The sequence below is a fragment of the Centruroides sculpturatus genome, unplaced genomic scaffold, assembly GCF_000671375.1.
Source record: "Centruroides sculpturatus isolate CEXI.00-Female unplaced genomic scaffold, Cexi_2.0 scaffold192, whole genome shotgun sequence".
In the NCBI taxonomy this organism is placed as follows: Eukaryota; Metazoa; Arthropoda; class Arachnida; order Scorpiones; family Buthidae; genus Centruroides; species Centruroides sculpturatus.
The window spans coordinates 536215-562453 of NW_019384565.1; the positions used below are offsets into that span (position 1 = coordinate 536215).

Sequence of the window (26239 nt, forward strand, 5' to 3'; positions counted from 1 at the left end):
TGATATATAATGAATCTTTTTTTTTTTTTTTTTGTTGCTTTTTCCATCTTTGACAAATTAAGAATATTTGGGGCATTTCAAATATTATGCCAGTATTGTGTAATTCATATAATATGGTTATTAAATGATTTTCTATTAAAAAATGCCAAAAATTTTTCAATAGAGAATTGTTTAAAAACCATATAAAATTTGCAACATTAACTATAGAATCTCATTTTTTGATTGATACTTTTTTTTCTTAACACAGTAAAATAGCCCGAAATGTTAACTCTTTAAATTTCTTTCAGGCACCTAGCAGTCTTCTCGATGCGTTGGAGCAACACCTGGCCTCTTTAGAAGGAAAGAAAGGTGCTGTCAATGCATCTACAGCAGCTGCTAGGTAAGTTTATTCTAATTGATGTATTTGTACTTTAAGTTTACAAAGGACTTTCAGAATTGGAAAATGATTTGCAAACCTTTCAACTTGTGTTGAATTGTTTAATAATGTAACTAATTTTCTAATTTTACATTTTTTTGTATTAACTTTCAATATCCTAATAAATGATTGATATTTACAGATAATCAAATGTAAAGCATTGCAAAAATTGAAATTTATTTATTTCAATTTTTTGTTTTACAGAAATGATTTTATAGAAAATGAAGATTTAAATTTGATGGGCTCTAATCTTAGCAATAATATTTAGATGCTCTACTTCAGCAGATTATATAAAGGAATGTTTTTGTATTTCAGTGAATCTTTTATATAAATGAATCCTTGATCAATTTTGAAAAATTAATCACTTGCAATCAATCCTTCATACATCCAACAAAAATGAAATCAATTTTCATGATTACTTAAGGGAATTAACAAGTTAAAATAGCAATAAGATCTTTAATTTAAAAATACTTATTCAAAAAAATAACAATATACAACTTGAAAAGAAATGAACAAGTGTTACATTAATATGAACTGATGCTACCTCAACCAAAAACTCATGAAATGGATGGCCATTTCATAAATTGAAAAACAAAATGGCTTAAGTCATAAATTAGCTGTATAAATAAAAATTTGAGAAATGTATTTAACTTAAATGTTAGAAGTAAAGCTTAGTGTTTGTGTAATACAATGAATTTTATTTAAATTTTTATATTACAGTTAGTATTAGGTATAATTTTTTTTCAGTAACTTATCACACAAGGAGATTTCTATTGATATAGTCTTTATTATTTCAAAAAATTTTTTACTATTAATAATAATCAGCTAACTTAAATTAAAAACTTGGGCAATTGACTGGATATATAAAAAAAAATTGCTTAAAAAAGGTTGCTGTATAAGATAAAAATAAAGTAGATAAGTAAAAAAATATTCAATAAAATTAAAAATTTTTTTCTTAAAATAACATCATTTCTACTACTTGGTAGATGGGTAAAATTACGAGGTGGTAAGGTTCAAAGCAATTTTTTTTAAAAATTCAACATTTTTGAATGAAAGTAATAAATAAAAGTAAAAAATTTTTTAAAAACTTTCTTCAAAAAAGTTAAAGTTAAAAGCTCTTAAAACCATTATATAATTGCACAAATTACTCTGAGATTAACATAAATTGACAAAAAACACAACAGTATTATAACCAGATGGGGGAGGGGATTTGGATAGGATCTCCAATAGACTGTTAGAAAGTGGTTACCAGATCTCACTAATAGTTAAAACCATCATTTAAGTTCATTTTATATTCATTTATTTTTATAATTTCTAAATGTTCATATAATTTCCTTTTTAATAATTTTTTTTCTTCTTTTGAGTATTTTGATATCAAGTGAGATCTTGTAACCTTCCCTGTTACAATGTATGACCACTGCTGAATTAGTATAATTATATTTTACAGCATGTAAATGTTCTCTTAGTCTAGTTTTGGGGCTCTTATAGTTTCACCTAATTTATTGATAATTTGGTTGGCAACTGCAGGAATTTCTATATACATTGTTGCATCATACCAGTATTTTGAACAATACTTTTAGTTTTTAGCAATTTTTTTTTAATATTAAATACTGGAGCTAGAGCTATATTGTACAGTTTTCAGTTTGACTTTTTGAAATGCTATAAGAATGTTTTTCTATAGGTCATTTGAATAGGTATAATTGTATAAGGTATATTTTAGCTGCATTAAAATTTCTAAAATTCAAGTTATCATTTTTCTTAATTTAAATTCTCCCTTAAATTGAAATATTAACTAAATCTTCTAATATTACAAAAATTCATGTATAAAATTTTGCAGTTATGTTTTTAATATTATCTTGCAACATTAATTCATATAATGCTTTAATTTCATATTGTGAATCTTGATTTAATAGTCTGAGGTGGAATAATTCATGTTACTCAGCTCAAATAAGTCTTGTGAACTTAAATTTTATTTTTTTTAAATGTTAGAACATTTTCATTAATGCTTTTCAAAAGAAAAAAAAAAAAACTTAGAATATCTGAATGGAGATCTTCATTTTCTATAAAAATAAATTTCTAACTGATGATGATATATAATCAGAAAAAAACTTAAATCAATTTTACAAATTGATTTGTAGCCCAGTTTGCTTTTGCAGTGTTATTTTTCATCATTTTTCTTTATCCATTAGTTATTTATATAATTTTATTTATCAATTTGTTTTGTATGTTTATTTTGCATGCTTATATATATTATTTCCTTTTTCTTTTTTGCCTTGTTGTTGTTTTTATTTTGATACCGTTTGGATCAAACCATTTTTGTTTGTGGCATGATTATATGAAATAAGGGCTACCAATTTGAAAAATGCAGTGTCAGCACTGACTTCCACAAGTAGTTCTTTCAGCAGTGCCAGTGGCAATGGTCCTACATCAGAAATGAATGGTGGTAAAGTTGATGAAAGTCTTCGTCGTGCTGTTGAAGAGGAAGCGGCTGTCATGAACCAGTTAAAGGTATGTGTATTCTGTATAACTTTTTATTTTGAAACCACATATAGCAAATTACTATCACCGAAAACTACATGAACATATTTTTTTTAGACAGCATACATAAACAATGCTATTTACATGTTCTTTTAAGGAGTTTATGAATTTTTTTAGTGTGATTGTATTAGTCATTAAACAAGACACTTCTTATTGTAATTTTAACGATGTTGCATCCAAAAATATTACTGACTTGAAAAGATGTATTCAAAAGCTACAGGTTTTAATTTCTAAAATGTTCAGATGTTTTTAGATATAGAAATACTTGATTGTAGTTGTGTTGGCATTATTGCATTTTTTAAAGCACAGTTTAAAACAAAATATTTTCAAGTTTAAATTTGAATTATAACCCAAAAACAATTTTTTTAAAAGGTATAAGCAGATAACCTGTTTGTGTGTCATTTGTTAACTTTAATTCTATAGATGTGTAGTATAAAACATTAGAAATCATTGTGTGAATATTAGTAAATTTGCACATCATTTTCATTATAAAATATTTCATAATTTTATGAATAGTCTTAATATCATAGGCAGTCTCCCATTTTAAAAGCTTAAGTTATTAGGTTGTAATTGTAATCTATTCAAACAGTCTTATAATAATAGGGCCAATAACATGTAGCAAAATATTGACCTACTTCAAGCACGACAAGTGAAGACAAGATTTCATTTTTCTGGCACTGAAAAGCTTACATGTTTGAATTATAATTCATAGATCACTATCTTAAATTAGCATTTGGAGCATTGACATTAAATCTAATTGTTTTGATATGTATTCCTGTTCCTTACAAATCTCTCCGTAGATCTATATAAAAAATAATTTTCCAATTCTTTTGGATCCAAGATTTTATATAATGTTCAGATTTGATCATTTAGAATAGTTCTCATTAAACAATTTTGTTAAATTCCTTCCTCAGTTATGACTGTTCTGTCAATTCACACTCAGTGTATTGAGTTCTTGTGGAAACACAATCTATGATGATTAACATTTCACTATTTATAAAGTTGCAAGCATAATGGAAAATACTGTTATGCAAACTTGCTATTGTGTTGTACTTGTTTTTTTATTTGAATACTTAAAATAAGCAAACTTTTCCAGTGTATATTTTTCTACTTTCTTTAGAAGAACTTTAGAATTAGAGGCCAGTTATAACTAAAATAATTTTGAACATGTTTGGCATATCTTGCGAAACTGTACTATTCTGTTAGATGAGCAGATTGTTTAATTGAATTTTTCAGTTTTCTTCATTGGGTGAACATAATGAAATTTTTAAGTTAACTTTTTTTCCATAAATTTGATTGTTTTCAAAGTTCATCATATCATATATGGTAAAAAATCAAACATTTGTAAGTAGTTTGCAAAACTTGAGACTTGAGAGAACTTAAAATCAGTGAAATTGAAGTATTTAACCAGTGTGCATGATCAATGATGTTTAAGTGACAAGATACTATTACTCTGCTGAACTTTTTATACCAATAGTTGTGCAGTTTTGAACAACAGTGAATCCCAACAGATCTTTGTTTTTTGGGTAAAAAGACGACAAATAAAGTTGTTACAACTACTACAGTAAGTTGAATGAACTTCAGTTAAGTTTATTACTGAACATGTCCTACCTTCCAGCAAATATTCTGTGGCTTTATAAAACCTTTCCAGTGCAGAACACAGCTTTATTACTCTGGACATTATTTTCAATTACACAGACATATGGAATACATTGATTAAACAGAAATTACTGTATTTACTCATAAAACGATCTCTCATATAGGATGAGGTGTGACTTTAAAGATCAAAGTAAATAAAATGTCAAATGCACATAAATGCACACATTGTCCCGTGAAAATTACTGCATTTTAAATTTAAGGAAAAATCTTGTAAAATTGACAAAACATAATTTGTTCATGTAAAGCTAAACAATCGGGAATCTTTTTTGCCAATTTTTAACAGTCAAATCTACTCTGTTGATTACACTTATGAGTTTCTCCGAATTTTGATTTCTGAATAATCATTGTTTTGACATGGGAATGGATTAAATATTATATCGAGTTTCCATATGATTTTGGAATTTCAAATTGGAATTCAATTCAAAAGCTTTGCTTTTCCTATTGCTATTCATCTTTACTCCTGACAATACACAAGAACGATAGAAACAACCCAGATAAAATACTTTTGTTTTTAAACACCGGAGGATGAGCATCTGGTAAAAAATGCAAACACGTAGTTCACAAAAATTATTGCAGAAATGCAAAGAATCCTTCACTTGCACATATGAACGACCTAGGTTTTTGAAGATGTGAAAATTGAATAAAACCTCTTCTTATATGCGAGTAAATACAGCATCAGTTTTCAAAATTCTTAATTCGAAGGCTTGTAAAGTAAAGGTATAGAGATGGGATGAACAGCAAGAGTTAACCCTGCCAGTCATGTGACATTATTTGAATAGTCCTGTGGTGTCTCACAGATGCCATTGCTTTTATTTACTTAGTTTTTACATAATTAGGAATTGCTAGACAGCAAATGATGATCACCCCATTTTCAACATAATTCAATTAAAACCAAAAAGTAACAAAATACATGTAATTAATTTTATATATATTTGTTAATGCAAAAAAGTAGTAAAATTTCATATTAAAGTGAATAGACAAAACAATCAAAAATAATAAAATTTAAAAAAAATGCACAAATCTTCAAGTGTAATATGTATAGTTTAAACTTGGCCCACATGCACATTACTATCATCACAATAATTGTAGTGTTGTAATGCTCCAACTAGCATAATTAAATAACTGTTTAGGTCAATATTTTTGGGATGAGTAGTGCTTGCTGGAGATAAATTCTGATAACAAGTATCTCTCTTCTTTCTTTGCTTTGTTTGTTGGTTTTGTATTCTGAATTGTGTGTTTTTTATTATGCACAAATCCAGTGTTCTGACATGCAAAATATTTAACCAGTATTTAAACTGTGTCCTAAAATGGTAATTATTTGAATGCAGTATTAAGTTGCACTGTAAAAATTTCTCTATTTGTGTATGTGAACTTAAACTGGAAAGAAAAATAACAAAAAAAAAGTACAAAATACAAATGAATTTTTTTTGTTATAAATTTCTTTAACATTAAAGTAATACATTATAAATATACAGTTAGAAGCTGATCCTTAGCAGTTTTTTGTATGGCATAGTCATTGACCTTGTTTGTGTGATTTGAATGAGTTTTTATCCCTACAAGGCATGTCTTAGGTAGATCAAAAGAATGGATGTAGTGATTTCTTTAAATTTTATTCAGAAATCCTTTTTCAGAAATCCCATAAGCATTCTGAAGAGACTTGAAGTAAATGCATTGACCCTGCTTTTGTCAGTCCAACACACATCATATGTAATTTCCTCCTAGATACATCTGGTTTTCCTATCCTCTTTGTAGCATTTTATTACTTTTTTCAATTAAACTGAACAAAAATGTTTTTAGATGTCGTAGCCACTTATCTTAAATATGATAAACCTTTCTTTCTCTGAAATTCTCATGCACAAAAAAAAAAGTGTTCTTGCAACACTTCTTATATTGGGACTTTTTTTTGTTTGTAGTTCTTTTGTATTGTTTCCTGTTTTGTGAAACCTTGCATTTGTTTCTAAGTCAACTTCAGAGGGTTTTTTCTCTCAGAAATAGCTTCCTAAATCTAACATTAAATTTGAATACAATGAAATGATCACAAGCTTCATGCAGTTCAGCTATTAACCTATTCCTTGGTATTCCGGATCTCAGGTTCCAAGATCTCGGGTTCACAGGTCAAGGTCAAAACATGGTGACCTTGACCTGTGAACCTGAGATCTTGTTTCTGCATTGGGACATTTTTGATACTAGATGTCATTGGTCGGCATAATTTTTATATTAAAACTAACTTCTGAAATATAATATTTTTGTTTTTACGTTTATTATGTCTATTTTGTTTGTGCAAAATAAAAGAATAATTTCAGATGTTAGAAAAAAAATAATCATGGCTATTGTAAAATGTGGAATTTTCATTAGGCTTAACATTGACAAAAATTAAACATGGGATAGGTTAATTAATGTCATAAGATACGCCTTCTTGCTATTAAAAAAAAAAAAACTTTGTCAATCCAAGTTTATGGTCACTGTATCTGAAAATACAGGTTAATCTTAATTACTACCTTTTTTATATGATCTTGTTTGTGCTTATGCACATACTTCAGAAAAATGTTAATGAAACATCAGTTGGATATGCTCTTGTTCTAAACTGCACAATTGATTTTGTATATTATAAGCTTAACAGCTTCCTATTTCTTTACTTATTACATCATTAAGAATACTGACAAGTTATGAAGTCAGTACATCACTTTGACAGACTGAAATGCATTCCAATTAGAAAAATCCTTATCACCAAATTTCTTACACCAGTGTCAATGTAGTACAAATCATACTACATACAATTGTATCATACAATTGATATTGTAATCATTTGATTTAAATGTAATTATTTCTGGACAACACAAAAAAAAAATGCATAAATATTACTGACTCTTATCACTCAAAGCATTCCTCTACTGAGGCTATATTATGATCTCAGTAGTGCCACTATGCCTGAAGCATCACTGGAAGTTAATTTCAATAAGTTTGTTTAGTACTGTGACCTAATCCAAATTTCTACTTAGAATCTGCCCCTAAAATTCCACTTTCAGCTTTTTGTACAAGTGTTGGGTCTGAGATCTGGAGAGTAGTGGGGATGGTCACTGCATCTATATTGTTAGTAGCCAAAAATCCAAGTTGAAAGGCAAAGTATGCAGGAGTGCTGTTAGGATGGAGCAACCATGTTTTGTTCTGTCTCCTCCTCCTCCTCACATAGTCACTTAAATTTTGAGATAGAAAGCAACATTATTTGGATTAGAAGTAACTACTTATGAATAATTCTCCTGTGATTGAAACAAATTAACATGGACTTTGATCTGCTTTTAGCCTTGCCTTTCTCAGATATGAGGACATGACAGTCGCCCCAATAAACTATAGTTTCTAGGTTGTAGGAATAGATCCAGTTTTTGTCACTTACGATAAAATTGGTCATGGTCGGTAGTCATTACTACTTTTTCTTAGCAGTAAGGAGTCTGGGTATGAACTGACTAACATGATGATTTTAGAATTATTAAAGTACTTAGCAGAATCACAGTATTAAAAATTCATTTAAAGTTAACTAAGTAAAATAATACACACTTTTTTCTTTCATTGTAGATTTTGATATGTTAAGTTTATTTGTCAAATTCATTTGCTTCCTAAAATGTATGCAAATAATAAATTATATAAATGCTTTGTACATATTTTAACTTTTTTGTTACATGCAAATGTTACGTAACATTTGCAATATGTAATGCAGTGTAATTAGATATTTATTATGCCTTACATTAAAAAAAATCATTTGTTGCATTCATGAAAACATTGAATTGACTTTTTTTGAATTATTAAATCTTAACTTCATTTTGATTTGGTGTCAAAAATATTAGAATGACAATAGTATTATGCATTAAAATCTTGTATTTTAACTTTTAAGATTTTGAGGCAAAAGTTAATTTTTAAAAATGTTTGTATATTTTTTTTTAATTGATAATTTTCAATATTGATTATGATTAAATATATTAAGCCTGGTTTAGGTGTGCTTATATTGCTAAATATTAATAATGCATGTCTGCTGATATTTGCATGTATAAAACCAAGAATGAATGTAAGGTGAAGGTGTTGAATAAAAGTTCTGTATTAATAATTTCTTGAATAATCTGTATATTCCTGTGAACTTGGTTGCTATCTTGGGAATGCTATAATCGATATTTAATGCTTTTCTACTTTAGTCTGATCGTGAATCTCCTCTACTATGGGAGCAGCCAGCTTGGAACGTAGACCCGGTTAGTATCTAACATTTCTTATTTTTATTTTCTGCTTGTTTACTAACACACTTGCATGCTGCCAAAAATTTTCAGAATTTAAAAATACCAATATCTTAATGTTTATATTCAATTAAATATCAGATTTCGTTGAAAATTACCAGATTAGATTTGAATTACTTACTGAATTTAAGTCACAGCTATATGTAAATTTTAATCATATAATTATATTGCTATCTGATTATGACCAGTTTACTAATTTTATTAGTTTAATTGTTAAACTAGAAATATAATTCTTAGAATTTTAAAAAATTAATGTTGCTTAGATATTAAATATCAACAGATGGCAAAATTTCTACTTCAGTTAAAGAAATCAATACCAATTTGAAGATAAATTTCTAAATTCATAATGTAAATTTTGATATGTTAAGTTCATTTGTGAAATTCATTTGCTTCTTAAAATTTAGGCAAATAATAAATTATATAAATGCTTTCTTGTACTTACTTTAACTTTCTTGTTACATGACAATGTTATGTAATATTTGCAATATGTAATGCCGTGTAATTGGATTTTTTTAATTCTTTAAATCTGAATAAAATCTTTGAATTACAGCCAAATGATTGCCAGTTACATTGAGTGATATATTAAGATGCTACTAATTGTTGAGTTATAATTAAATAATTAAATTTATCAAGGGATGGTGCCTATGCCTACTTCTAAGTCCAATTAAAATGCTACTAATTAAATGTCAAGTAATCTCTCATATAATCTGGCAATTGCTTGGCTTTAATCTAAATTGGGTTTAGATGTTTATTAAACTGAATTACATTAAATAAAATGGTCTTAATGGATAATTTAAAATCAACTTAGATCACTCCAAATCTGATCTGGTGATTTTTGCAGAATTGTTGATATTAAATATTGAAATATCAAAAGACAATCTGAAATAGATTTTATCAAAATCTGAGAGTTAGTAATTATTAAGAAAATATTAAAGTATCAAGATTTGTTTGCATTGTGTAGATCTGATTTTCAGACATAAGTTCTTCTCATAACAGTTCCAACAATTTCAATTACTTGAAGCTCTGTTTTTATTCTTATTGGTTATAAAAACTTTTCTCAACTGACATTTCAAAATGCATTGCTTTTATTATGTTGTATAAAATATTTTAGTAGAATTGTAGAAGAGTAATTTTAATTGCTGGAAATCTGTGTGATGTATGAGACAAAAAATCTAAGTTTGCTTAAACAAATGAAATTAATCATTTTTTATTCAAAACTACTACTGCATCAAATTTAAATTCTATAAAGCAAATCAATTAATGAAAGAAGGGAAAAATTTACTTACTGGATTTTTGGTGTTGGTGTGTTTATCCCGTGACTTTGCTGAAACTAAGATGACATTGTTTATCAATCAGTATTTTTTCCTGAAAACAATGAGCAACATTATTCAAATTGAACTTTTTTCCAGAAAATAACAGAAGGATGTCATTGTCCACTCATAAGTAGCTTGGATTTAGTTGGTCAAATTTTTAGTTGAAATGTCTGCAGAATTGAGATTTTTGCCACCCATTGCAACAAACCCATGACCTAACTGTGCTTCAAGCTTGTAAATTAGCTTGTGAATGTCTAGAGCTATCTAATAGCTGTTAACTGCGTTTCAAATTCATGGTAACAACTCGGATTGCAAACAGCAGATACTTTCTCTTGCATTGAGCAAATCTATTCCTTTAATTTAAAGCATCTGTTTGCAAATGTAAAATTTCAAGCCATTTACGTTAATGTTATGGAGATGGAAAAACAAATGCTTTGCCACCTATTTCTCTTAAGGCAGTCGAAAAGCAGCTCTCATTTCTTCAATTCAATGGTTGCTGCTTTTATACTGGCAATGAACTGGTCCAAAATAGTGAACTTAGCTCTGAGAATGTAGATTTCTGACTTGCAAATGAAAGATTAATCTAGCACATACTGTGCAGCAATTTAAGACAAATATCCTTTAATTAACCTAACAACATGCATGGCAACACTTTGTTGTTAAACTAATTTTTTTCTTCACAGCTTAAGAATTTCCAATATGATTAAAGCCTATTCCACAATGACTGTTTACCACAAAAGCATTTTTGAGAAATGTAGTCCATATTTTGAGTTGTAGAAACAACCTTATTGACTTCCAGCAGGCTTGGACACAATAAACAGCAAGTCTGTAAACCGAAATGTTGAGAACCTTGTTTTTAAGTCAAATGATTGTCCATTATTTAGGCTACATTACAACCACTATACAAATTCAGTCTTTTGTAGATCAGCATGTTAAAGACCTGATGAGTAATTTCAAAATGTTAATTCACTTAATATTGTTTCTCTGCACAAATGTCATCTATTCATGTAATGCTGGATTGCTTAAATCATACCATGCTTTTCCCATCTGTTTTATACTTTAACTTTGTATTTTTAAAATAATATACTCTATTTTCTACCATTTTCTGCTATTAAAGACCATTTTCTTCCTTTCATTTCAGCTTTAATGTGCTTCAGAGAAGAAACGTTTCTCACATTCTAAACAAGATGTTTAATGAAAATTTAGTTAAAGAATTTAACTAAATATACTTTTAGGAGTGATTTTTTTTTTAAATAAAATACACAATAAAAACCTATTTTTAGATAATTTCATCCAGTAACAATGTTTTAATGAAATACAAATGTTTTTGATCTCTTCCTGATGTCTGCATCAGTTATATCTTTTCCTGTATCTTGAACTTTTAGATAAAACATTTGTACAGGTAGCCCTTGGTTTACGCCGCTTTGCAATTCACCGTTTTGCAGTGTAATTCCCCGATTTTCCGCATGCTAGACTCATTTTCATTTCAGTGTTGACGTATTTACCGAGCCACGACATTGTACATTCATTAAAACAAAGATTTTTATTGAATATATTTATTTTTTCTGTTTAATATTATTGGGTATTATACATTTGCATTAAATTAATATGGCGTCCGAATCCATAGCGCCAATGAATGTATCCCGTATCAGTTCATTCAGGAAAACACCTTACAATGCAATAGCACTTCTGGCGATCACAAACTATCGTTAGTGAGACAAATCTACTTCTCGTTGGCCAGACGATATTTATATATCCTTAGCCACCTTGAATTTTCCCATTCAAACTGACCTTATACCGACCTGTGGTCAACCAATCAGTGTCTTTTCTTGTCTGTAGCTCTACGTGGGGTTAACGTATCCTTTCAACTAAGGAAAGTTTGACGGATTAACTTTGTGAGTTAGACAATGATTGGAAGCAAAGTGCAAATGTAAAAAGGAGTATCATATTTGACCATATTCAGAAATTCTCAATGAAAGAAAACAAAAATGTAAACAATTAAAGATGGATACTTTTTTTGAAAAATTAAGAGATCCGAAACTAAAATTTTTTAATAAAAACATTTCTTTATTTTATGATAAAATACATTTTTAAAATTAAATTTATTTGTATTTTGTAGTATAGTGTATTAATAAACAAAATTATTTGCTGATTTTTTACTTATGGAGAACCTAACCGTATACCTCACTGTAAATATGGGCTTGTTTTACGCAGATTTGATTTGCGCCGGCTTTTGTTGGAACGGAACTGCGGCATAAACAGAGGGCTACCTGTATTTTGTTAAAATGTTGTTACAATAAAACTTAAATCCTTTTAGTATTTTGTTAGTATTTTTGGCAAAACTGTTCAGTTTGCCAAAAAGATTCCTCTGCAAACTAACCAGAAACAGATTCCTCTGTAAATTATACAGTTTGCAGAGGAAACTGTATAGTGTGCAGAGGATTTTTCTTTTTAAACTTTATCTTGATTGGTTTTCATTAATAATTTCATATTAACTGAAAGCTTAAAAACTAGCAAAATTGTTAGTAGTCAAATGTTTTCATCTACTTTCAATTGGCCATATTCATGCTACAGATCAAATTATAACTGCATGATTTTTGAATGATCCAATACTTGTGTTATATGACCTATTTTGTTTACCACTTAGCACACAATATTGTGATAGTTGAAAAGAGCACAAAATACTCAATTAACTCAGATTTTATTTTAAATCTGATTTTACGAAAGAAAAAATGAAGTTTATTTTATACTGTGACAAAAGTAGAGCTACCAAAGGAGGTATGCAGATTTGTCCAGTATTTTTAGGACAAAATATTAGTCTTTTGTGGCATAACCAGAACTTCTGATCACTGCATCACCTCTGTTCCATTGAATCAACTAAGTTGTCAAGCAGTGATTTGGGAGTCTCATACCATGCTTTTTAATGATAGGCCACAATTCATTCAGATTCAAATATGTATGCTGGCTTATACTGCACTCAACTTCATCCCAAAGATTCTCTATGGTGGTTTAGTTAGGTCTGATGATTGGCCTGGCCATGTCATAAGATTTACCCCTTTTCTGTTAAAACCATTGCTTTACCAAATTGCTGTGTTTTGGGTTGTCATCCTGTTGGAAGATCCATTTCCTTGGCATTGAATGAATTGCATGAGGAAGCATTTGATTCTGCAATATGGCCTGATAAACGGTTTGATCCATTCTATGAATTGGACAAATTACCTTTGCAGAGAAACATCCCCATACCATTATGCAGCCACCACCATGCTCTATTATATAACTATGTATTTTGGGTCCTATCTCATGTTTACTGATTGTCTGACATATCGTATACCATCACAGTTGTCTGACATCATATATCATCACTAGAGAAGACACTGAATTTATATTCATCACAGTTGTCTGACATCATATATCATCACTAGAGAAGACACTGAATTTATATTCATCACTCCATAACACCTTGGACCATTTTTGTTCGGTCCAAGTGATGTGTTCATGTGCAAAGTCTAATCTCAACTTTTTGTTTCTTGCAGAGATGTGGTTTCTTTGCTGGTCATCTCCATGTAATCCATAACTAGTGAAATGTCTTTGTACAGTTTTTAAGCTTATATCTAGGTTACTCACTTCACATTTAATATGTGAAGCAGTCAAACAAGGATTGGTTGCATGCATACGCCTCCAACTGTGGTGGTGGTTTTCATGGTTTACCTGACTTTTTGGCAGAAACAATAGTCCCATATATTGAAAACACTTCACCATTTCTGCAACAACAGTTTTATGCACATTAAAGATTTTACCAATTTCAGTAAAGGTCTTTTTTTCCTTCAAACACACACCTACTATTTGTTGTTTGATATCATTTGATAATTGTATTTCTCCAGACAACTTAGTTGATTCAATAGAACGTAGATGTGATGCAGTGATCAGAAGCTCTGGTTACGCCACAAAATACTAATATTTTGTCCTAAAAATACCGGACAAATCTGCATACTTCCTTTGTTAGCTCTACTTTTGTCACAGTATAAAATAAAAAAATTATTTTTTTTTTGTAAATCAGATTTAAAATAAAATCAGAGTTAATTGAGTATTTTGTGCTCTTTTCAACTATCACAATATTAATTGTGTAGTAGGTGGTGAATAAAATAATAGCTTGCATTTTTAAAACATGTCTAGGGTAGCTCTACTTTTGGTCACTACTGTAGTTGAGGGTAATTATATATCAAATTTGTTCATGAATGTTATGAATTAAAGAAACTGTTTTTCTATCACTATGTAAATAAGGATCGTGGATAAACCTCTAGCAAACAAATTAGTTATCAGTTAGTTTTTTGTAGTTCAGTTGTTTTTTTTATATATAACCAGCATTCAGCAGTTGTCTGTTAATGAAATCTAGCAGTTTTTAAATGACAGTAGTCATTGTTTTGTCCATGTGTCTTGCTTGCAGTTGATGACTCTAATTTGCTAGATATTTATCCACTATCCTTATTTACATAATGATGCAGAAACAGTTTCTTTAAATTCATAACATTCATGAACAAATTTGATATAAAATTACTCTCAACTAGATTGTATTAATATACATACATCAATATTTTAAAAGAATTATTATACTTTAAAGTTTATTTTGTTTTTATTTTAAACTTACTTTACATCAAAGAAACAACTGCATATGAAATTGTAATTTATTATACTACAGGGTAATTTGTTTGGGATATCATAAAAAAAATAATGTGTAGGAAATAACACTTAATCTAATTGTATTGTATTATGTACACTGGATCAAACAGAAATTGACAGTATTGTTAGTGACAAATTAAAAATAGGCTATTAAGACTAAAATGCGAACAAATTTTTAGATAATTTGCACTTTACGATATGCTACACTTGTGTATTTTTAATATTAAATACATCAAATGTTAAAATCATTTCTATAAGTGACAGTATGTAGTGGAAAAATTTTATAAATATAAAAATATCATGAATATATAAAGAAATTCTTGCTTTTGTTTTCCTTTTCTATTGTTCACACCAGTGACAGTAAAAAAATTCACAAGGAGGCAACCTTTTCTTTGAGACTTGCTCTACAATAGAATGCAAATAAAAACAGTGTCATCTGGTAATTTTGCCAATATCACAATAAGTTTTTTAAATTTTTACAAAACAATTTAGTTGATGCAGCATAATTTTGCAAATGCCATTAGAAAATCTTAATGTGTTGAAATTTGTAATGTATAATTATGGCCTCCTTTTGGCTGAATTCTCTGGAATTACTGTCATACTTAGTGTGAAGTAACAATAACTCCACTAAATGACTTTTCTGTCATTCAGAGAATTCATCCAAAGGAGATTATAACCATTACTAATTTACAGTACGTGAAGATTTTCTAATAGCATTTGCAAAATTATGCTGCATCAACTAAATTGTTTTGTAAAAATTTAAAACTTATTGTGATATTGGCAAAATTACCAGAGGACACTGTTTTTATTTGCATTCTATTGCAGAGGTAGTATCAAAGAAAAGGCCGTCTCCTTGTGAATCTTTTTTACTGTCACTGGTGTGAACGATGGAAAAGGAAAGCAAAAGAATTTCTTTATATATTCATATTTATAAAATTTTTCTTTTTTATTACAAACTGCCACTTACATCAATGTTACATATTTTAATTATTTTTAATATTTAAATATTAGTGTACCTATATCAAAGTACAAATTACGTAAGACTACAATCCTAAGTTTTTTATTACCAGCATATTTTTAATTTATCACACAATAAACTACTACTATCAATTAATTTTTTTTTTTTTGACCCAATGTAAATATATTGTTCAGTTTCAGAATGGTTCATGAGAATGCAAAGTGGCAGACACTGTTGCAGAGGCTTAGTGCATGGTATGGTATGTGAATTGAAAGTGCTATAGTTATATTCAGATTTCTAGTGAGTTTGCGTGTCATAATGGTCAGTCACGTGTGGATATTGTGACTGTTACCATAGATTCCAGCAAGCAGGTCTAACTTCACACTATAGGAGCAGTAACAAGTGAACATTTACCAGACAGTCATAAGTTAAAGGATTCCACTATTTCAGTGGAACCTGCCACTCCATATAACACGTCAAAGGATTGTGCATCAATATATGAAAACTTTCCATACCATGTGCATCAGTGTAATTCTGTGGCTGCCTGGTATAAACTATGCATAACTTTCTCAACATGTAACATTTTAATAAGCTGTACTTGCATTACTTTATTTTCTACACAGTAAATTCTATGACATCTCAAATGCATAGCCTTGTATTTTCCTGTATTTCTAAACATAGATCAAAAATTCATGACAACAATGTGCTCTATTTCCTAGCTTTGGAAAATCAGAATTTTGTTGAATTTAGTCATTATAATGTACAACAATAACAGTAACAATTTTATCAATTTTTGTGTTTATACAAAATGGTCTTTAATACCATTAACAAAACCAAAGAAAAGAACAGCTTTTTGCTCTGTTTGGTTTTGCTAGCTATTAAGAATTGTTTAGAGTTTTTTGCCTCTATGGATTTTATCAAGTTTGAAATAGTATATTTTGAATAGTGTTGGATTTCTTTAGAAATTTCTGAAATCTGATCTATTGTTATAGATCACTTGATACAAATTAGTGTTTGTTTTTCACCTGACATTATGTACTGAAACAATTTTTTTGTAAAAACAAAGTATCTTTTTATGCATCCAAAACAGTGTCTAAATAAGGTGAACAGACTAATTTCAAAGTTTTGATTAGTTAGCATACAATATTAAAATCTTAAGAGACACTGTTCTAGAACCTGGTTGAGCCACCTGTAGCATGAATACAGTGATATGGGCAGGCATGGAAGCATATGAGTGCCATATGATGTCCTGCAGCATCTAGGTTCACAATTACTGCAAGCAGTTCTCTAGTTTGGACAAACTCTTAGGCTGGTCCAACTTTGCATTACAGATGATCCCAGATGTGTTTGATCAGTGATAAATCCATCACAATGCCATTCTTTCCTGGTCTGTTAGGGAAGTGGCACACTGTGGCTGATTTGTCAAACCTGTGACACCCTTTGTGTGGTTGAGTATTGTCCTGTTGGAAAATGGCTCTTGGAAGCCCTATCTTGAGAGGCAACACATGGCTGCATGATGTCACTAACATACCACTGGGCTGTCATGGTCCCTTGGATCACTATTAGAGGTGACTGGTTGTCATATGTGATGGCACCTCAGATGTGTACTACAAGGTCCTCATCACTTTCAACAGTAGTGTCATGCACCAGTCCTTTGTAATCCCAAAAGTGGTAGTCAAGTTGTGAAGTCTGGCAGTCTTGCAGGCCAATGAACAGGACTGTATTCTGAACATATGAGCAGTCTTGTGGCCAAATAATGCCATCTACCATATGAATATGGTGTTTGACCCACCATTGATGATATTTTGATTTGTCTTTGTGCAACCTACCCCTCCCAGAAGTTTGTATATGCTTAGCTGAATCACCCTGTATAACAAATCATTTATTGTAGAAACAGAATAGCATTACATTCTTTCAATATAATCTTCTACCATATCACCTGGCACACATGTGGAAGGTGCTACACACCAGTAGCACAACTGTACCTGAATGAGCATCTTAATGCTCAAAGGATGGTCTATCTTGTGTGGAAATGCTTTCCTGTGGTTTCTTTAGCTTGGGGAAGAGATTGAAGTTTCAAGAGCTCATATCGGGTAAATATGGAGGGTGTTAGAGTGTCTCATCTCACTGTTCTGACAATTTTCTTACAGGCTCAGCAGTGTGACAGCATTGTCATAGAAGAAAATGGGAGTGTGTGTTTTGATATACTGCCATTTCCTTTGCACTGTGGGACAAAGATGATCCCAATTCCCACAATAGTCCCAATACTTGGATAGTTTAGGGCAGTCTAATTTGACACCATTAAGTAACTGCTTTTTTCTTGATTAAATGCTTTACACAAGTGCCACTAGGTATATAAAATAAATTTGCCTTTCCTTACTAAGTCCAGAAATCAATAGCACCCCTCTTCCTATGTAGCATGACAACAGTGTTGCCACTACTTTCTTTCCAACCTTCATATATAATTTTGTGAACACAGTATACTTTTTAATTACTTATAGTAAAATTTCCTTGTGTGTGTGTAAGTAATGAAAGTATACTGTGTTCACAAAATTTATAACACTAAACTGTTTTATCTTTGTTTTAATAATAGAAGTGGTGGTGTTCTGAGATTTTTCAAAAATGTATAGACAAAATGATGGAAACTTTAAAAATTTTTAAAGGTAGTTTAATACTTTGTCTCAGCTAAAGGAAGTTGGGACAGTGCAGCTTCATGTTGTGGCATGGTTTCAATTAGTAGCATTACAGAGAGTAATACTTTAATTCTTGGCTTGCTTATTTTTTAGCACAAAATCTTAATTTGCCAGATAAAATTAGTTTCCTTGAAAAATTTTTACCAGTGCTTTTGAAAAACTTATCTTCGTCGTGATTTTTTTGTATAAGTAGTGCTTATCCAGTCGTCTTCCACAGCAATTTGCAACAATGCAACATCTTGTGGTTTTGCCTCCTGTCACTTTCTTTGTTTTACCCCATATGTTCTATATGGTTCATATCAGACTTTTCTGTCTAATAGTAGAATTGACTATTTTCCAAACCATTGTTTGGTTTGGAAACCAGCTAAATGGAATGGTGCTCTAGTCTGCTGATAAAGTTCCAAGTTCTCTTTTCCACTCCTCCTACAATAAAATTGAGCAGTGGAAATTGATTTTATAGTACAGGTAACCCCCGTATAACATGACACTTCTATAGCACGGATTTGCTCTAACACAGTTCGAGAATTGGTACCATACCCCGTATAACACGGTACTTTTATAGCACGGATTCACTCTGATGCGGTTCGAGAATTGGGTAAAACCCTCGTACAACAGGAAATGTAATAAATTTTTACATACTTAACTAATAATAGTTCACAAAAATTATTATTTTCGTGAACTATTAGTACTTAAGTATGTAAATTTTCTCTTCTCACCTTCTGTCGATACACCTGATCCTTCTCGAAACTTGTTTCAATGTTGCCAGATCGCAACGCTTCTGCTTCTGATGTTGCCGAATGTTTTTCCCTTATTCCATACTTGCTTTATTCTTCATAAGTGCTTAGCACCATATAAGGAAATTTATAAAGACCTTTTAACTAGAAGCAAGCAATCTAAAATTACATACATTTTGCAAAAGGTAAAGCATGGATCTGAAGATAATGCAGAAAAATGCTCAGAGGATAAGGATAACTTGCCAAAAAGAAAACGCTCTCGATTAATTGTGTTTTTAGTGATGACGAAGAAAATATTGTTTAATTTATATTAATATGTATCACTTAAAAAAAATTTTAATGAAGATATTTATCTTAATTATGAAAATATACTAGCATGTTTTTTAATTTTTGCAACCTAACCCTCCTTTTCGTATTAGTTCTTTGTTTTGTATAACACGGATTCGCATAACACGGCAATTTTTTGGAACGTAACTACAGTGTTATACAGTTAAAATACAGGGGTTACCTGTATTTGAAAGTAGCCAGCCAATTTCAAATTGTGTTCAGTCACTTCAACACTATTAGTGCAGATTGTGCCATAAGTCATGACACTAATTGGAAACTTTACCTTCTGATCTACCTATACAAACAGCCTATTTTTTGTGTGGACAGCAAATAATTTGTAGTTAGATATTATTAAATAACAACAAAACAACTCATCATTAAACAAAAGATTCTATTTATTTGGTTCAAGTTTTGTAATCTGCTTAGATAAGTTTTCTCATGCATTTTGTTAAGAATGGTTTCTTGAACTCTTGAAACAAAGCATGATTATATTTTTAAATACCAACTATTAGAAATAAACATTATCACTAAACTCCATATATTATAAAGCTACACACCAACCAATGTCAAATGTTATCAGGCTAGAAACTCCTCACTCTAGTGCCAAATTGTTTCATAATTTATTAGTATTATAGCCATTTCTAGCCAGGTAACGTTTGGCATTGGTTGGTGTGTAACCAACTATTAGTTTTAGCTGACACACATTTCCCACTTATTTCATTCCAAGTAACAGTCAGCAGTTGAAGTGGTGGAATTTTTTTTATTTTCTCTTACCAAGATCTCAAAGATAAACACATCTTCACTAGATGTCATATTTTTTTTCTCGGCCTGGTTATTTTGATAGCTTCCATTTTTCAATTTTTTACTTCAGGTTTGTTTTCATAGGTCATGGGTTTGTACCACCATATATATATGGATTTTCATGTTTATAACACCTAAATAGGGCCAGTTTTCAATGTTCTCCTGGAGGCATCTTCCTTGACAGATTGCTTGTGTGTTGCTTTGCTGTATCCTACCAAACCAAACAATATGTTAGGTTATAACAGATTAGACAAAAATTTAAAGCATGCCTTAACATTTAATCTGATTTTTATTAATATACTAAACACCTTTCAATGGAATTCACAACAATAAAAGTTTTAAATGTTAAAACATTCAGTTGTATAAACTTTACAACTAAATTTACAAGTTTGATAAACTGAATAAGAAACTTTATTTTGAAATGAAATTGCAAATTTAAAGTGTAATTAGTGTTGGTTCTAAAATAGAAAATATTGTCAGAATATAACTATAGAAAATAGTCATATTTTAAGTGTTTTTATTTGTGAAATGTTAAATGCTCTTATTGATGAAAAATGAATATTAAAATGTATAAGTTCAATTTTATAGTTGTTTCTATTTTTCAGGAACGTAGAAACAAAGATGGGAGATCTAGTCCTGATGGTACAGGAAGTATTGTATCACCTCCAAGTGGTTCTACAAAAACAAATCCTTTCTTGGCTTCTCCTGCTACTGAACAAGGTATTCCAACAAGTAATCAAGGAATAATTGACTTGTTTTCTTCTCCTCCTGCAACTTCAACTACTGCTCCAGCTCAGTCAAGCGAATCAAGTGATCTGTTATGCATGGGAAATAATCCATTTGCAGATAGTTTATTTGGTAATTCAGCCCAACCACCAACTACTCAAACTCCATTTGTCTCTTTTGGAACTAATGGTAAATATTTTAAATTATCAGATGTTAGAATACTACAGCATTTTAGGATTTATTTTGTAACAATATATTTTCAAATTGTAACTTAGATCTAATTTTGCTTATAAGACTATAAATTCATAGATTATATATCTTTTAATTTGATAAACTTCAACTTAATATATCTTCTAAAATTATTTACATGTTTGAATGCAAAATGAAGTTTTTAAATTCAAAGAATAAATTTTTTTTGCATTTCAAAACTATTACACTCCTTTTAGTGGTTTTTCCCCCGTTTTAATGGATTAAAATGTTCTTAAAAATTTACAAAATTACTGCTTATAGAAGGATATTTGCATTTTCAAATACTAAATTAAAATTAGTACTCTTTGTGATTTTGAATACAATGATTGAAACAAAATGCTATTTAATTTAAATAATAAAGTAACTGTGTTTAAGTAGACACAACTGAATGGAGTGAATATGAATTAGTTACCTATAGAACAAAATTCTAAAGACATTAATTAATCTGTTAAAGATTTATCTTAATTATTTCATACAAATTTAAAATCTTTCTTGAAATGTTAGCATTATTCTTAATCCTATAACTTCAAATTTTGCTTACATATACTTAGAAGTTTTTGAAACTTATTAGATTTTGATAAACATTTTGATTTAAAATTATCAGGACAATAATTACTTGTAAAATTAATAAACAGTTTAAGACTATACAATAACAAGTCAATTTTGTTTAGTATTTGTTTAATTTGAATTCTGTAAAAGATTTTATGAACAATAAATATTCATAAAAACTTTTTAGGATTTAATGCTACTACACCCAGTGGTCAAGGAGGTTTTGTCAGTGATGCTTCATTTGCTGCTGCTTTTGGTAGTGGAACTCAAGCTACAGGTAAATATTTTCACCTTTTTTTTCATTTAAAAAAAGTCCTTATGTGATTTTTCATTTCATTCATTTCTGTTATGGACTGAAACCAATTTATTCTTCAGATTTTTTGTTAAATATTTACTAAATTCTGTTTTTTGGTATTATAATTTCAAATACTAAGCTTTTTTATTATTATTTACTAGTTTTATATTAAAATATTTCTTATGTCATTGAATACAAACATATTTAATTATTAAAAAATACTTAATATTTTGTTGAATGATTTTAAATTTAATTAAGAATGTAATGTATATGTATCTGAAAGAATTTTTTGAAGCTGTAATGCTAAGTCCATAATGTGTTCCAAGTGTCTGATGTATCATTGAAAGTTGTGTTAAATATCTTACTCTTATTTTTTCTTGTTTGACTTAACACATGCATTTTTGGTAACTAGTACTGTGTAATAATGTTATCAATGAGGAGGATTTAATCAAATTTTAAAGTTACAGAACAGATGTTTCTTAATTTCTATTTTAAGAAATTTTATTTCAAGTTTTAAAGGGAAGAAATTAATGTAAGAAGTAAATTAACTATTTTTCTAATGAAAGATTACATACATATGTTGAAAGTGTGTGTATATAAACTTTTTAAATGTTAATCTTAATGTGTAAGAATCTAATTAAAAATTAAATTTTTTTGTAATACTGATTAGAATTGACATTATTTGAAATATAAAAATGAATTGTCACTGTTTAATCAATTTTGGATAAATTGATTTTAAGATTAAATTCATTACTTAAGACTATTTTTACATTTATAATTAATATATTATATTAAAAATACCCAAGTTTGAACCATTCATTATTATAGAATTGCTAGAGATGGGCAAATAGCATCCCATGACTATTCTAATACTAAAAAGTATTAGATTGGATATCCAATTGATGATGATAAATTTTAGTTATGACTTACAATGGCAGATGAGTTAGCTCCTCCTTTGAGTACTAAAGTTTAAACACTGTGTTAATTTTAATTGTCTCGTATATTTTAATAAAGGGAATTGTATTGTGGATAGTCCAATAAATTATGTAATCATGACTGTTTTTAAATTGTTTTGAAGTTTAAACAGATTTTTATAAATGTATCCCTTTTGTCTATTTCACTCTGTAAAAATGGTGCCTCTTCAGTACCTCTGATTTTTAATTTGACAAGGAAAGCAGAATAGATCCTAAATGTTCATTCTTGTTTTCTTAAATTGCAGTAGGTGTGAATAGCTTTGTTAATCTGTTGTAGTTGAAACAATGTAAAAAAGCTTCATTGTAGAAGTTCAAATGAAACTTCAAACTTAAATTTTAAGATAGTTCGTTTTATTTAAAACCAGTGTTTTTGACTTAAGTCAAAGTGAAATAATGATTTGAATACTTGTTACAATCCTTTTTATAATGAATTAAGTTGCTGTAACTAAGTATTGTACAAATGAATTACTCTTTTTATAAATTTTTATTGAATGTGATGTCTTAGTAACAAGAAAAACATTTACTTGTCAATTGTAATGTCTGACTTAAGTTTTCCAAAATTGGGCAAAAATCTATTATGACAAATTTGAAGTTATAAGTGATACTTTTCCTTCTCAAATATATATAAAAATGCATGAAATTTTTGCCATTTCTTTTTTTGCTAATATCTATGCATGCACAGCTTCTATAGATCTAATTTTTCCAAGTTTTAAATTATTTACCAATGTTACTCTACATTTTCTCTCTCTCTTCATAGCTTAATGTTTAAGTTTATTAAAACATATTCTAAATGCTCAAAATAAAAATGTTAATTTTAGGTAATATATATATATATATATATATATATAAAATCAGAAGTATTACAGTAGTTATGTCAACTTAAGTGTAAACATTAATTATTCTTTGGATAACCTAGCTTAATGGTTCTTAAACTTTGGAATTTTATCAGTTTCAAATTTAAGAATTCATTGCTTGTCATAAGACTGATATCAGCTAATTTAATATTTGAAAATTTGTTGCAGTTAAAGCTACTTATGTACTATTTTAAGTAGATCAGCAAAGTGATGCTCAAGGATTTAATATATATGAACTAAGCTCTGGAAAATAACTATATTTTAAGTGTGTTTGGCTTTATATTGACGATTTGAGTAAGTGAAAATGCTGCTTATAACCACAACATATGCATTAACTTCACATGTTCAAATGAATTTTAATTATGCAGTTCTTAATAAAATTCAAAAAATATAAATATTATAATGAAGATTAGAATTTCATAATTTATTTCTGAAGTAAAATACTTAAAATTGAAATCACAAATGTAGTTTTGTAGTAAGCATGATTTTCACTAACCTATTACTTTCAAAGTTAACTAACTCTATGCCCTTTATTATTACAAGCTGGATCTGGATTAACTACTACAGTGATTCCATCAGGTCTGTATTCCTTTTCCTGTCCTATGTGGTGTTGATATTATGTGACATTAATGGACTGCATGTGCTCTGTCTATATCCTTTCTTCTAAAGTTTGTAGATGAACTGTTGGTAATGGTATAAATTAAATGTATGAGTTGTCTGCTTTTAATCTGCATGACTGTTGTACTTTTAATATGAATTTCCTGTAATTGTAGAAATTTCAATTTCTTATTATTTTTAAATTAAATGGTGTGAAAATATTTCTATGCAATCTTTGATATAGATTCTAAAATTAGATATTCTTTTTGAGCCATTTGTCTGGGCCTTTCCTTTGTGAATTTTGGGATTTTGATCATTTTTAATTACAAAAATAGTCCTATATAACTTGCTTCTTTGCAACCAGCTTCTTCTGAGAAAGGTACAGGCAGTGGTCTCACTCTTCCTGTCTTGGAGCCGTACATGGGACGCTCAGCTTCTCCCTCTCCTACTGCAGAACTGATGCAAGGAGCAGGCACCACTCCCATTCTTGCCCAGCCATCTGAACCTGGATTTGGGGAAATGACAGAAAGCATAGAAGAAAATGTTCCTCCAGCAACTTCAACTGGCGGTGAGTCCAGTGATTTCATCTGGGGAGGCAAAACCAGTAGTCCTGTTTCAGGTGCTGCACCTGTTAGTGCCCCTGTTGAACCCAATCCGTTTGGAGCACCCTTTGAACCTCCTGCTTCTGTTTCTCCTGAAACAACTGCTGCTGCTATCTGGTCAGAAGGTGGAGGAGGCTCAGGTGTAGATCTATTTAATTTAGAAGGTCCTAACTTTCCTGAATCAGAACAGCCACCCACATCAGCTCCATCAGCTCCACCACCTTCTCCTTTTGGAGGATTAGATGTAGCAATGGCTCAAGTTGGCAGAAGTTCTACTCCTGATCTTAAAACACAAACATCAAGTCCTTCACAACCTTCAGTTGGAGTTCATGCACAGCAGAAATCTGCTATAGATGATTTAAATGTTGCCATCCAAAAAGCAATGTTAAAACCTTCAGCACAGACAGCTATGGGGGCAGTACCAAGTCCTTTATCAAGTTCCCTTCCACCTACAGGAATAATGGGTCCTCCACCTCATCTGATCAGTCAGCAACCTACCCCTCCTGTTTCCATTGCCCTGACCAATACTGCATCAACTCTTGCTTCTTCTTCCCTCACACGACTTGACTCACTAGCAGGTAGTGGCTCTGTTGGGACTACTCCAACTGGACGTGCCTCTTCTACTCCTGGGTACTGTGGCACACCGACATCAGGGATGAGCTCTCCTGCAAAATCTGTTGCAGAACTTGGAACTACTGGAACAGGTGACTACTGTGCTGTAGTCACTAATTTATAATTTTATTCAGAATTAAAAATTATTTCAAGTTAAATATGTTGTTAATTTTGACATTCAATTATTTAATTTTTCATAAATGAAATTAAAAATTAGTGAACAACCTAAATGTTTTTTTTTAAAGTATAGCTAATATTTATAAATTTTGAAATGGCTTCAGCATTGCATTCAAATTTTTATTGCAATTCTGAAACTATAGATTTAGTTTAAATTTGGATGAAATGTCTGAAATCAAATTTTACAATTAATGCCGATGCAATCATTTACA

General features: G+C 29.7%; 1 protein-coding gene across 13 annotated transcripts in view; it reads left to right on the forward strand.

Moving 5' to 3' along the window:
* LOC111624041 (phosphatidylinositol-binding clathrin assembly protein LAP-like) overlaps positions 1-26239 on the forward strand; it is a 106782-nt gene that overhangs the window by 71038 nt on the left and 9505 nt on the right. For 4 of the 13 annotated variants that reach the window (XM_023366820.1, XM_023366807.1, XM_023366808.1 and 1 more), the window contains 7 exons: positions 288-379; positions 2761-2923; positions 8794-8847; positions 20998-21307; positions 22104-22193; positions 24583-24618; positions 25001-25204. In XM_023366820.1, the coding sequence (XP_023222588.1) occupies positions 288-379; positions 2761-2923; positions 8794-8847; positions 20998-21307; positions 22104-22193; positions 24583-24618; positions 25001-25204 (949 nt within the window). The remainder of the gene's footprint in view (positions 1-287; positions 380-2760; positions 2924-8793; positions 8848-20997; positions 21308-22103; positions 22194-24582; positions 24619-25000; positions 25205-26239) is intronic. The other 9 variants (XM_023366813.1, XM_023366812.1, XM_023366811.1 and 6 more) reach the window with 8 other exon arrangements.